Source organism: Lolium perenne, chromosome 3 (assembly GCF_019359855.2).
Source record: "Lolium perenne isolate Kyuss_39 chromosome 3, Kyuss_2.0, whole genome shotgun sequence".
Lineage (NCBI taxonomy): Eukaryota > Viridiplantae > Streptophyta > Magnoliopsida > Poales > Poaceae > Lolium > Lolium perenne.
In genome coordinates, this window is record NC_067246.2 from 342,627,262 (window position 1) to 342,641,992 (window position 14,731).

Below are 14,731 nucleotides of genomic sequence, written 5' to 3' on the forward strand. Positions count from 1 at the left end.
TTCCGAAAGGCGCCAAACATGTCCTCAAAGTCAGCGAGGATCAATGTGACGAGTAACAGAGGCGAGGGATCCCTCCTCTGCAGCAGGAATGGCGAGGGATCTTCCTCTGCAGCAGGAATGGCGAGGGATCCCTCCTCTGTGCACGGGAACCAGAGGCCCCCTCCATTGTCAGCGACAGGTACCGGACCGCCTACCACTTCCAGCCCCCCAAGAACTGGATGAATGGTATGTTTCCTCTCTGATTTTTTTTTTTGAAAGATTCCTCTCTGCTTTCTAGCTTTGGCTTCTGGTTGTGGCCAATCAGAGAGCCTCAGAGTGTACTGTTTGATTTGGTCCCAGGGGAAAAAACTGGTCTGATTGGTTGCCTTGCCCACTGGAGTAGCTAAGTTGAATCTAGTATTAGCAGATCTTAACTTTGTGTGCTAATGTTGGATAATATACTTGTTGAAAGATACCCTGTACCTTTATCATTGAAAACTGTTTTTGTACAAAAAGTAAACTATAGGAGAGGGAAAGGTTGGTAGCCAACTCATTGCTTGTGCGTATTTTTTTATTTATTTTTTGAGAAACACAGTACAAACGCAGGCGCTCACATACACGATTGCTTGTGCCTATCTGTTGCTGAATGCTGCACACATTAGACGCTCAGTTTAAGGCGCCGCGGTTAGATTTAGATGATCACAATATTCTTTGGTTGCTTACGCAAAAAACAAGTATTCATTGCAGAAATGGTGAATCAATTACATGGAAAGTGCTATGTACTTCCATAGTGTTTTCTGAAGATGTTCATTATTTGCTCCACTGCTACTGTTGCTTTTGGTCAGAATGCATTCAGTTAAGGAAGCATGGCGTTTATCCTTCCATTTTCAGGACCAATTACAACAACAGAAATCATGTGTCTGAAAAATGTTGGAGAGATCTGTTGTACTTACACGAAACAAGAAAATAAAGATGTACTGACCAGTTTTGAGATCCAGAATATCTTTGGTTCTGTTTACCAGTTATCCTGTTAATTGTACATCTGTTGCAAGTCACTGATATTCTCTCACCTTTTTCATATATTTGATGCATTGGCGATACATGGAAATCTACGGCAACACAAAAGATCCAAATGGTATGAATATTTCAGGCACAAAACACTTTCAAGTAAAAAAGGAAAAAAAAATGCAGGATTCTAGAACTTATTCTGCCTTTATAAAATTTCAGGACCGATGTACTACAATGGCATCTACCATTTATTCTTCCAGCATAACCCCAATGGACCTCAATGGGGTGACATTGTCTGGGGCCATTCGGTTTCGACTGACCTTGTGAACTGGATCATACTTGAACCCGCAATAGAACCGGATACGCCAGGTGACATAAAAGGTTGCTGGTCCGGCTCAGCCACAATTCTTTCCGGTGGTCAACCGGTCATCATGTACACCGGTGGCGACGCAGAGAATCATCAGGTCCAAAACATTGCACTTCCTAATAACCGGTCTGACCCGTACCTTAGAGAATGGACCAAGGCAGGCAATAACCCGGTGCTCCAACCGGTTGGACCAGGAATGAACCCGGGCGAGTTCAGGGATCCGACGACGGGTTGGATCGGACCGGATGGACTATGGAGAATAGGAATTGGAGCTGAGGTGAACGGTTACAGTGCAGCCCTTTTGTACAAGAGTGAAGACTTTCTGAATTGGAGTAGAGTTGATCACCCACTGTATTCATCCAGTGCCTCCACTATGTGGGAGTGCCTGGACTTCTTCGCGGTATTACCGGGCAGTAACGGTGGACTGGACCTGTCCGCAGCCATTCCGAAAGGCGCCAAACATGTCCTCAAAGTCAGTGAAGATCAATGTGACAAGTACATGATCGGGGTTTATGATCTCGAACGTGATGCTTTTGTGCCTGATACTGCCCTCGATGACCGTCGGTTGTTGCCAAGGATCGATTATGGCAATTACTATGCTTCAAAATCGTTCTTCGACTCGAAAAATAGGAGGAGGATCATATGGGGTTGGACTAACGAGTCAGATAGTTCTTCAGATGACGTCGCAAAAGGCTGGGCTGGTATCTATGTAAGAAAATCAGCCCCTAATTGGCTGTGCTTACATTGAAATAATGATTTAACTGACTCAGCAAATCAGTGTAACATCTTTAACTTCAATTTTTATCACACATAGGCAATTCCCAGGACAATTTGGCTAGACCGTGATGGCAAGGAGTTGCTGCAATGGCCAGTTGAAGAGATTGAGTCCCTTCGAAGAAATGAAATCAGCTATCAAGGACTAGATCTGGAGAAGGGAGATCTTTATGAGATTAATGGAGTTGACACTTTGCAGGTACTTTCCTTTTCACAAGCGTGCTTACTTGGTCTTCAAAAGATTTTTTTTTTCTTCAAAATGCTGTGCCAATAAAAGTGGTTGGGTGTTCTGACAATTACTAATTATATAGTACTGAATAGTTTTTGGAACAAAAAGATAGGTGTATATATAGTACGCTTAGGTGTTTCATGTATTTTTATAGAGCAACAACAGTACTTAATGAGGCATAAGAAAAATCTTGAAACAGGCTGATGTGGAGATAGATTTTGAGCTGACGTCCATTGATGACGCCGACTCTTTTGATCCTTCCTGGCTTTTGGACCCCGAAAAGCATTGCCGGGAAGCGGGTGCATCGGTTCATGGTGGTATAGGGCCATTTGGACTTGTTATTCTGGCCTCCAGCGACATGGAGGAGCACACTGTTGTGCACTTCAGAGTCTACAAATCACAGAAAGAGTACATGATACTCATGTGCTCTGATATAAGAAGGTTAGCACTTTTTTTTGCCTTAATTTTGGTTAGTCCTCTCCATCATATGTCCATGAAAGCTAAAAATAAATATGTATTTTCTTTGCCCAGGTCTTCCCTAAGACAAGGACTGTACACACCAGCCTATGGAGGCTTCTTTGAATTTGATCTTGAAAAGGAAAGGAAGATATCTCTGAGAACTCTAGTAAGTCGGGATACTTTGACATTTCTCCTGATATTCATGTCATGCACTTCATTCAGAACTGAAAATGGATGGCTGGATGCTGCCGTGTAGATTGATCGGTCGGCGGTGGAGAGCTTTGGCGGCGGTGGCAGGGTATGTATCATAGCTAGAGTTTATCCAGTGGCGATTGTCGATGACGGGAAGGCCCAAATGTATGCCTTCAACAATGGAAGTACCACGGTCAGGGTGCCACATCTCAGGGCATGGAGCATGATGACAGCACAAGTGAATTTAAAGAAAGGCTGAAGTGATGATTAACACAGAAGTGCAAATTCGTTTTATTGATTCTTTCTCTTATTCATGAGCACTCGTTCGTAGAAATAAACGGAAATTCAGCAGGCAAACGTAATTGATTGTTTCCTTGATCTCAATTATTCATATACTATAGTTACTATTATTTGGAAATAAATAAATAAAATCGTTATGCTTACTTTTATTTTTATTGTTGTTGTTCTATCACTCTCGTGTTTAGCGATGGCAAAAGACCCTTCGTGTGGTTGATGTGCAGTGGTCGCAATCAGGTGGAGCTCTAGTTTTATCAACATATTTTTGTGTTAAATATATTTTGGGAACAATGGATCATATACATTTGTTTTGCCATTGTTATGCTGCATATAAAAAACAATTTTAAATTATAGTTTCAGCTTATTTTCATAAACTCCACATAAATAATAATTTAGAGAGAATTTTGCAAACCTCCACTTTTAGGGGAACTTATAACATCTTTCCTCAATTTTTTAACAAATTGTTCCAAAACCACATATTTTGAGCTAATTAATAATGCACAAATCTCTTATTTGGTAGCAATCAAACAATCATGGCCTACTAATCTGTCCCCGCGTTAAACACAGCATTTTTTTCGAGAAAACACAATGACATTGCGTTTCTTTTCATTGCAAAGAAGAGTGTTGTGGGTATACTTTATGGGTATATCAACGGCATGGCCTAGATCCGGCAAGCCTGGGTGGCCCACAGATGGTGATGTGGCATGTAGCCCATCGGGCGGCCCAGTTGCTGTAGATAAGAGAGGATGAAGTCCAGCCTAGGAGCAAGGAGCCGGATCTTAACCGACCTACGAAGGAGGCCGGATCCGTGATGGCCCATGAAGTATCCGGATCCAGTACGACATTGATGAAAGGCGGATCCTTGACGTACACGGCAATGTAACGTTCCGTAGTTAGGCGACTTGTATTCCCGCTAGGACTCTCCGTGTAAACCCTAGATCCGGACGTCTTTATAAGCCGGATCCTGGGAGCCCTAGAGGCACAACCACAACTCATTGTAACAACGCGAAAGCGCCCAGATAATTCCAGACAAGCAGCAGTAGGCCCTGTCATCGAGCAGGTGTTCCGAAGCTGGGTAAATCGCGTACCACCGTCCCGAGGACTCTCCGCCCAATGGCCCCTACTTCTTCTCCCCCTCGTGAGGATCCCTCCTCCGAGGTACCGTCGAATAGGCAACGACAATTGGCGCCCACCGTGGGGCCAGCGGCGTCTGGAGGCCGGAACCGGGAGGGTTCTACCTTCGGAGGCATCGGCGACACCATCGCCGTGGGGCGCGTCTTGTACGCCGGCAACTTTCCGATCGTCCCTCAAGACGAGTGCTGGATTCCGGCTAGGACAAACCCCGTCAAGCTCTCCATTGTCCCGATTGGCGGGATACACATCTTCATCGGCGAAACCGCCGATTCCGACGAAAACGCTCTGGTAAGTCACGCTGACGCGACCGCCGCTGAGCAGGACGCTGTCGCGAAGATCTGATCTGAGATGCAGGAGCTTCCTAAAGAAGGTTCCGCCTTAGATCCGGAAATTTTGAAGCCCACCCAATCCGCCCCTGAGCAGGAAATTACGGTGGAAGACCAATGCAGATCCGCCTGGGTCTCCCAGGTGTTAGAGAAGCAAAGGTGCCACTTCGTGCACTTCCTCGCACATACCGCAGGAACCGCTCCTCCCCAGGAAGAAGCTGGACCCATGCAGGTTGAGGCTACCGGAGATAGTGACGCCCCGGATCAGCAGGAGGCTGCCGGAGATAGCGCCGTTCCAGACCATCAAGAGGATGCCGGAGAGAAGGAGTAATCGATCTTGGGCAACCTAAGCCCAACATCAGACGATATGTCCACCATGAACACAGAAGAGTACAATCGAGCCATGAAAGAGTTCGAAGATGAGGAGACAGCCGAAGCAGAATCCGCTCCACCTAAACAGGTTCTTGCGACCATAACTGGGCTGGAGCAGGAAACTGACGAAGAAACTCCGACTGGCGACGGAATCCTGGACCAGTCCACTTCGGAAACTCCGCCTTCGCGACCTCGTTTCCGCGTCGCGCCGGAATCCGGAGAAGGACACATCTCCGGGCACACGGAATACATGACCGCAGATGAGCTCGTCGAACAGGCTGGTCGGGGTGCTATCGCACATTCGGAAATCCTCAACAAACCAATAACTCCGGACGAAGCCGCAAATCTTGAAGTTCTAGAAGCAAAAAGAAAGGAGATGCTGGCCACCGCCCAAGTATTTGCCAACACTGCAGCAGCAATGCTGGAGGAAAGGCAAGAGGCAGGAGCAGTGATGGAAAGTTTCCTCAAGAGAGAGCGCGAAGCTGCAAAATGCTTGGAAGAAGCTAAGAAACTCTGAGCGCAATGGGAAACCATGATGGAGGACGCTGGTAAGGAGGCAGATAGAATCCGCCGGGAGGCCATTGGCCCTCGAAAGATCAACTTTGCAACTCCCACAAATCAGCAGCCACTTGTCACTCCAAAGGACAATATGAAGAAAGCTGCGGAGATCTTGGCCAAGCAAGATGAGGAAATCGACATCGCACACCTCCGCACACTGGTAGCTTCAGCAATGAAGCAACAGAGTAAGGCAGACACTTCGCGCAGGTTGGAATCCAACCCGGATCTATGTGTATCCACCGCGCAGAAGGACGTCTCCGGAAGACAGCACCGTGACGATGAATCGCGCACCGGATCCACGGAGCGCAGAAGAAGGACCAGAGAACATCCAAATCCGATCCCGGTACCCTCGAAAACACCTCCGACGGACCCCAGAAAGGGAAAGGATCCGATGTACACTGGAAGAGACAAGTACCGGAATCCATCACCTCCGCCATAACCCCAGGCACCTCCTCCGCCCCCTCGCCGTCGTAGTCCAGTCGGAAACACCAGGCCCCATGGGCCTGGCGGAATCAATATCCGCGATAACGTGGTCCCTCAGAGGAATCGGAACATGGAGCGTACGCCGGAACCTCGTCGGAGCCGGAATGAAGAACGCGAGCCGGAGCACTGCAGAAGCCGGAACGACGAAGGCGACCGCCATCATGGGGAAGGTAGCCACCTAAGCCGGAGTCAGCAGCACGAAGGGCGTGGTGAATCCGAAGGCGGAAGCAAAAGGTCCCACAGGCCCCCTCGCAAATCTCCCTCCCCGCCACCCAGCGGAGGAGGCGGAGGCGGAGGCGGTGGCCGGAGATCTCGTTCCCGCTCAAAGTCCCCCCACTCCGGCCCACGCGACGCAAGGGAACGTCTCAACGAGTACAGATCTGAATACATTGGCCCAAAATGCTTCGGCAGGATGATCCGAGAGGAGCCATATCTAAAAGGCTTGAACCTTAAGTTACCCGGAAATCTGAAGCACTATGATGGCAGCGAAAGGCCCGATACCTGGATCGAAGACTACTTCAATGCAGTAAGCTTCGCCGGAGGGAACCAGAGAATCGCCTGCCGCATGCTCCAGTTGTACCTTATTGGTCCAGCTCGTACCTGGCTCGGCGACCTCCCGGAGAACACCATCTTTTGTTGGTTTGACATGAAGATAGCCTTTGAGAAGCACTTCAGGGGCACCTACAAAAGACCTGCCACAACAAGCGACTTGCAAGCCTGTATCCAGAAGAAAGGTAAAACATCACGGAGTTTCCTCACACGATGGTTAGAAACCAGGAATGAGTGTGAGAACGTGGATAATCGCACATCTATACACGCCTTCATCGGTGGACTGCAAAGAGGAGGACTGCTCCGGCACAAGCTTACTTGCCTGAACAACGAAAACAAGTTAACGCTGGATGACATGATCGGCATTGCAAGTACTCACTCCGCCGCCGATGACGACGCAGGAGGAGAACTTGCCGCTACTGCCTTACCCCTCCACTAACAGAAGAAAAACCGTGTTAATGGCGGTAGCAACAACAACAAGCGGAAGAATCCCCCCGACGACCAGAATAGCGGCGGATCCGACATGGTCGCCATGGCGTTTCAACGCGGAGGTCAAGGAGGCGGAAGAGGCCGCGGACGTGGAGGCGGAGCCGGCAGGGGTCAACAGCGCACTGACGAAGTCACAGCTGCTGGATTCCGCGCTCCCCAAACGTATGAGGAGTATCGGGATATGCCATGCCTGGCCCATATGGATCCGGCTACTGGCAAATCCTCCCACACTAACCGCAACTGCAAGTGGGTCAATGACCTAAAAGGCGACCCGGAAGCAGGATACAAGCGAGCCCGGAAGCACCGCCCACGCGGCAAAGAAGGCAAGGGCAAGAACAAGGAAAATGACGATGATAGTTCAGAGGCGATGGATGAGGATGATGCTTCGCCGGATCCTAAAGAGGCTTCCGCAGCAAACAAATCCAACCCCTTCGTCAAAAAGAGCGCTGGTGCATACCACACCTTCCTCGGAACACCCACAGTCCGTGCCAACAAATCAGCTCTCCGGATCCTAAACGCCACAGTTCCGGCTGTGCCGCAGTATGTCAGGTGGTCGGAAAATCCTTGCACATTTGACAGAGCGGATCATCCGACCATCATTCCAAAAGAGTGCTATGCCTTGGTTGTGAGTCCCCGCATCGATGGGTTTGATTTCTCCAAGTGCCTTATGGATGGCGGAGCCAGCTTGAATATCATGTACCTGGAGACTCTGGAGAAGATGCAGCTTACCAAGGAACAGCTCAAGCACAGCAACACTGAGTTTCATGGTGTGGTTCCGGGTAAAAAAGCAAACTCCCTTGGCAGCATCAGACTCCCCGTGGCCTTCGGCGATGTTAATAATTTCCGCGAAGAAATGATCACGTTCGAAGTTGTGCCTTTCAAGAGCTCCTACCACGTCATCTTCGGTAGGCCCACCTACCACAAGTTTCACGCAAGGGCGTGCTACATCTACAATAAGCTCAAGATTCCGGGTCCTACCAGTATGATTACCATATCCGGAGACTACAAGAAAGCTCGAGAGTGCGAAATTGGCGAAGCCGCCTTCGCAGAATCTGTGCTATCCGACGAGGAGCTGCAAGGCTATAGAGCCGCGGTGGATCCGACTGAGATGCAGACCACCAAGAAACAGATCTCCGAGCAGAAAAACTCGTTCAAGGCCGCGATAGACACCAAGAAGGTCGACCTCAAGGTAGGAGACAGTTCCAAGCAGGTGTCGGTCGGAGCCAACATGGACCCCAAATAGGAAAGTGCGCTCGTCGAGTTCCTCCGAGTTAACATGGATATCTTCGCATGGCAACCTTCTGACATGTTCGGAGTACCAAGGGAACTCGCCGAGCACTACCTCAACATAAATCCGGGTGCCAAACCGGTGAAGCAAGCTATGTGACGCTTTGGTGACAAGAAGCGCCGCGCCATAGGGATGGAATTAGCAAAGTTACTAGAGGCAGGATTTGTAGTAGAAGTTATCCATACTGATTGGGTCGCAAATCCTGTCCTTGTACCCAAAAAGAATTCTGAAATACTAAGAATGTGCATCGATTACTCCGGCTTGAATAAGCATTGTCCGAAGGATCCGTTCCCCTTGCCGCGCATTGACCAAGTCATTGATTCGACGGCTGGGGCGGAACTTCTGTGTTTTCTTGACGCATATTCCGGGTATCATCAGATCAGGATGAAGAAGTCTGACCAAAAGGCGACCTCGTTCATCACACCCTTCGACACTTACTGCTACGTCACCATGCCCTTTGGTTTGAAAAACGCAGGTGCCACCTACCAACGTACGATGCAGCGATGCCTGAAGGACCAAATTGGCTGGAACGTGCACGCATACGTCGACGACATCGCGGTCATGACCCGGAAAGGATCCGACTTGATCAGCGATCTCACAGAAACCTTTGAAAATCTCCGACGGTACAAGATGATGTTAAATCCGCTGAAGTGCGTCTTTGGCGTACCAGCCGGAAAACTCCTTGGCTTCATCGTATCTCATAGAGGCATCGAAGTAAACCCGGAAAAAATCAAGACAATCATGTACATCAAAAGGCCAACTTGTCTCAATGATGTGCAATGACTAACTGGTTGTGTTGCAGCAATCAGCAGGTTTGTTAGCCGTCTTGGCGAGAAGGCACTACCTCTCTACAAACTACTGAAGAAAACGGACAAATTTGTCTGGGACGACGCAGCAGATGCAACACTTCAGGGGTTGAAGGATTTACTCACTTCCCCACCTATTTTGGCAGCTCCGGCTGAGTCAGAGCCTATGCTCCTCTACCTGGCAGCTACCAATAAGGTCATCAGTCTCGTTATCGTGGTGGAGCGAAAGGAAGAAGGTCATGAATACGGAGTCCAGAGGCCAGTCTACTACATTAGCGAGGTGCTGATGGAATCTAAACAGAGATACCCTCACTTTCAGAAACTAGCCTACGGTGTGTTCCTAGGTAGCCGGAAGTTGAGGCACTACTTCCAGGAGCATCCAATGACAGTTGTGAGCAAAGCACGATTGTCAACCATTCTTAACAACGCTGATGCAACAGGACGCACATCAAAATGGGGCATAGAACTATCAGCCTTCGACATCAATTACAAAGCCAGGACTGCGATTAAGTCCCAGATTTTGGCAGATTTTGTCGCTGATTGGACAGAAGCTCCGGATATCGAACTTGAGCTGGAACCCGAAACTTGGGTCATGCACTTCAACGGATCCAAGCAGCATCAAGGCTCAGGAGCCGGAGTCACACTGAAGTCCCCTACCGGAGAAGAGTTGCAGTACGTTCTGCAGATTCACTTCGAAGCTACAAACAATATGGCGGAATACGAGGCTCTACTACACGGTCTGCGCATCGCTAAGAAAATTGGGATCAAGCACATCATATGCTGCGGAGATTCCGACCTGGTGGCATAACAAGTAGCCGGAACCTGGAACGCCAGAAACTCCGTCATGGTGGCTTACAGAGACGAAGTTGATGAGATCGCCAAGTGCTTCCTCGGATACGAAGTCAAGTACGTCAGGAGGGATGATAACACAGCGGCAGATATGCTATCCAAGCTCGGATCCGGCAGGAAACCTATTCCTCCCGGAATTTTCCTCGAGCATCTACGGATACCCTCGGTGAAGGGCGCTAACCCGGAAAACCCAGAGGTGGCAGTGTCTCCGGCTAAGGAAGTGATGGTTATCATTCCGGCTTGGACGCAGCCTTTCCTGGATTACCTCATTGATCAGAAGTTGCCGGAGGACGAAGTCCTCGCGCGACAGATCATCAGACGAGCAAGATCCTACACAATAGTTGATGGACAGCTCTACAAGTGAAGTGCAACTGGGGTATTTTTGAAGTGCGTCTCACATCAAGATGGTATTGAAATCCTCAGAGAGATCCACGCTGGTGATTGCGGGCATCACGCCGCTCCCAGATCCCTCGTTGCAAAAGCTTTTCGGCAAGGATTTTACTGGCTCACAGCCAAAGAAGATGCTGAGAAAATAGTGAAAACTTGCCGAGGCTGTCAATATTACACTACCCAACCAAATGCTCCAGCTCAGGAGCTCAAGACCATCCCTATCACTTGGCCGTTCGCGGTCTGGGGGCTTGATATGGTTGGAAAGCTGAAAAAATCATCTCCTGGCGGTTTTGAATACCTCTTGGTCGCTATTGATAAGTTCAGTAAGTGGATCGAGGCAAAGCCAGTGAGAAAAGCCGATGGTGCTACGGCACTAAAATTCGTCTGCAGCCTCGTAGTGAGATATGGCATCCCACATAGCATAATCACAGATAATGGTACGAACTTCGCACAAGGAGAGCTGAAGGATTATTGTCACGACCTTGGGATCCGGCTTGACCTGGCATCTGTGGCACATCCACAGTCTAATGGGCAGGTCGAGCGAGCCAATGGTCTCATACTAGCCGGAGTCAAGCCTCGCCTTGAAGAACCGCTGCGACGCGCAGCCAGAGCTTGGGCTGAGGAGTTGGATTCTGTTCTGTGGAGTTTGCGAACTACCCCTAACAGATCAACAGGGTTTACCCCTTTCTTCCTAGTATACGGATCTAAAGCTGTGCTTCCCTCCGACATCATCCACGACTCCCCGCGAGTTTCCGCCTATAACGAAGATACAGCTGACGAGACTAGACAGCTGTCTGTGGACCTGATTGAAGAAGCTCGGAACTTAGCTGACCAGCGTTCCACCATTTACCAGCAGAAACTCCGACGCTACCACAGCCGTCGAGTTCGGAATCGCTCGTTTACGACAGGTGACCTGGTCCTCCGCCTTCGACAGGTGAAAGAGCATAAGTTGCAATCTCCATGGGAAGTACCTTTCGTCATTAGCAAAGTGCTACACAACGGATCTTACTACCTCGTTGATTTCCGCGAATTGATAGATAGACCCGCCAATTGGCACCGGAAACGTAAACGGGAGGATCCGGGTGACATATACGATGAAACAGATCGCCCTTGGAATATAGCAGAGCTACGTCCTTTCCACACTTAGCAATTTTTACATACTTTGTAATAGTTATACATGATCAATGAAATAAAGCATATGGTTCACTCTTTGGGTCTTTTACCTCCTTTAGTTGTTCATTTTTAGATCGTGTAAAGTTTTCCGACTAAAACCGCAGAGCTGGATATTTCCGCCTAAGCGTGTATGAAAGTTGTGATTTTTCAAAATCGCCCTTTAGGACGTGAGCTTAAGTTTTCTGGTGGACAAGTTCTCTGTTGCAAACTCATGGATTCCTGGTAGCGACTTCCGGCACCTTGGTTGGGGGCTTGTTTCCGCGATTATTGACGGATCGCCATTGGGCTTCGTCGCCGTAGGCGAGCGTTTCCGGCTAAAGGTCTTCCGGCTCGTGGAAGGTCAAGTGAGCAAGCCGGAAAACTTAGAAACTAGCACTTGCTTTTCCAACAAATGAAACATGCATATATATATTAAACGGATAGCAGGATAAGTTTTCCGTCCATGCAATCGTTTTATTCCTAGCTACTTAAGAATTTAAGTTATATATTACAAACCCTCGATGGGGCCAAAATGATGCATTGTTTTTCCGCAGGACTAAGTTTTTTACTTCTCCTTCGTCAGAGAAGAGCGCGCTTCATCTTCAGCTTATGTCTGCTCATCTTCCGTTTCTTTAGCCGGAGAGGAGACATCGTCATCATCATCTTCATCCTCGGCTTCCTCAGTCGGAGAAGTGGCGCCATCCTTGGATTTATCCTTCGAGCTGGTCCATGTCATCTGGCCTTCGTCGCCGGATCCGGTGGGTCGCGTCTCCGCTGCTCGTTCCTTGGCATATTCTGCCTCGAGGACTTCGTCAGCAGGAAGCACCACCGTCGTGGCGGATGCGGCGCGCGATCCGGGTATCGTAACCACTGCACGCATCTAGTAGTGCGTCTACATCCGTATTCGGAGGAACTCCGGTGGTGGCGAGGTTGATATCCAGACCTGGAGAGCACCCCAAGCACATGGCTAGAGACATTTGGGCGGCGCCCCTGGCAGACGAGGCCTGGAGGTTAACAACCAGCTCCAGGAGAAGGTCCATCCTTTTGATCAGGTCACGGACATTGCAGGTTCTGCTCTCCTTAATGTTCAGGTTGTGGCAGATTTTCCGGCTCACGGAGATCAGATCTTTACAATCGTCTCCGGCAAGCCGGAGCATATCATCACGAGGGAACTGGTTGCGCCGGTCTTCATCATAACCAAGGGGCTCTGCACAAAAATGGTCGAGCCAAATATCAGTTTGAGTTTAGCGGATTAGTTTGACTTGGAAAATTCTGGATACCTACCAAAGACATCTGCGTCGAGAATGTCCCAAGCTTTCTCCGCAGTATCCATATATTTCCGGAGCCCATTGACGTACTTCTGCAGCTTTTGTATTGTTTTGCTGTCATTCTTTCGCTTCATTGCAAACTCGCCTTCCTTTTTAAGGAGTTCAGAATTTTTCTCTGATAGCTGCTTCTCCGTAGATTCTCGCTTCTGATCCGCCTCCGAGAGCTTTGTCTCTAGATCTTTATAAGAGGAGCGCAGGTTCTCGAGCTCGGAGGACGCGGTGGCAAGGGAGGAAGATGCACCTGACAAAAGAGTTAAAATCAATTTAAAGTCAGAAATTTGGAACAATGGTAAGCTTGGTCGGAGACATACCCTGGGCTTCCGCCAGCTGCTTCTCCAGATCCGCAATTGTTTCTTTGCATGCTTGGATCTCATCCGCCTGGCTCAAGGTGACGCGACGCTGCAGGGAGATGTTCTTGTTCAGTTCATAGTGCAGCGCCTGCTGTTCCTGTAAAAGTTGGAGCATGGATAAGTTTCCGAATGCACTTAGTTTTTGTGTGTAGATTCTTTTGAAGCATCATCGCTGGAATCGTTTCCGCCATGATGCTTGGGGCCTACCACGACACTTTAAAATTTTTAGTTTAAGTTTTCTCAAAGTATCAAGGTGCTAAGTATCGCTAGTTTCCGCCTAGATACTTGGGGGCTACTGGGAATATTGGTTTACCTTGCGCTTGACGAGCAGTTGGTCGAAGAAGTCGCCGATCTCCTTTTTGTGAAGTTGAATCTCGGAAGATTCAACATCAGCCCTACCCCAGGCATTGCTCATCATGGAGTTCAGCAGGTCCTGCTCCAGCTCCCATGTAACATCCCAAGTTTTAACAATAATAAACAAGAGAGATAAATTCCCCAAACCCAAAATTTGCAATTAACAAAAACTTTTTCTATGCATATAGTGCCACATATAGAATTATGCATTTGAGTGAAATTCTTTTGTGCAATTGCCAGGATGAGTGTTGGTATGCTTAAACATTGCTATGTGAACCCTAACCAAGATCACTAAACCCTAATTTGAGGAGATTTGGAAAAAAAATGGAAAAACTCATTTCCCACTTACATACACACTATGCAAAATAGTAAATCCTCAACCAAGGCCAAGATTGCTTGCTCCCTTGCTTCTAAAATACTTCAATATGATAAACTAACACAATTGCATCATTGGATCAAGAATCAAACACAAGAAATTCGAAATTCTCACACACATGTGATAATGGTCACATCTCCCAAAAATATTTTCTTCACCTCTTTACACCCCTGGTTTTCTCAATACTTGAACTAAACTTGGTCAACCAAAGCCATGTCATCCAAGACCATGTCAAGGTGAGTACCTTTCATGTTGACCACCATGGCTAAAGTTGACTAGGTTGACCAGAATTAAATTGCCAAAATGGGATCTGAGAAGAAAAACAAGATGACCCCAAATTTGAAACTCTGCAAATCTTTTCCAAATTGAGTGCCACCACCACCAATACTTCACTCTAATTATATAAAAGAGATTCACCAAAAAGAATTTCAAAATTCAAAAGAAAATCTCATGCGGCCATTGTGTCGAACAGGTTGTGGGCATGATTTCCAAATTGTGTTACACACTATTGTCCACTGGATTCTTCACTAAACCTCTTTTAACTTTGATCATTGCACTCCCCTACGACCCCTGCTTCACCCCAGTACTTGCCCTGATCAAGTAAAGTGAGAGGAGGGAGAAG

The 14,731-nt window shown here is 48.2% G+C and overlaps 1 protein-coding gene across 2 annotated transcripts; it reads left to right on the top strand.

Moving 5' to 3' along the window:
* Window positions 1–92: 92 nt before the first annotated feature.
* Window positions 93–3,415, top strand: LOC127346042 (beta-fructofuranosidase, insoluble isoenzyme 4-like). 2 transcript variants are annotated; one of them, XM_071828759.1, is made up of 7 exons: window positions 93–225; window positions 1,106–1,114; window positions 1,207–2,063; window positions 2,169–2,327; window positions 2,557–2,798; window positions 2,889–2,982; window positions 3,073–3,415. In XM_071828759.1, the coding sequence occupies exons 1-7, from the start codon at window positions 219–221 to the stop codon at window positions 3,265–3,267; spliced, it is 1,563 nt and encodes a 520-aa protein (XP_071684860.1). In that variant the 5' UTR covers window positions 93–218; the 3' UTR covers window positions 3,268–3,415. The 2 variants fall into 2 exon arrangements, with proteins under 2 accessions (XP_071684860.1, XP_071684859.1); XM_071828758.1 differs by lacking the exon at window positions 93–225 and having other exon boundaries at window positions 383–1,114.
* The last annotated feature ends 11,316 nt before the right edge of the window (window positions 3,416–14,731 follow it).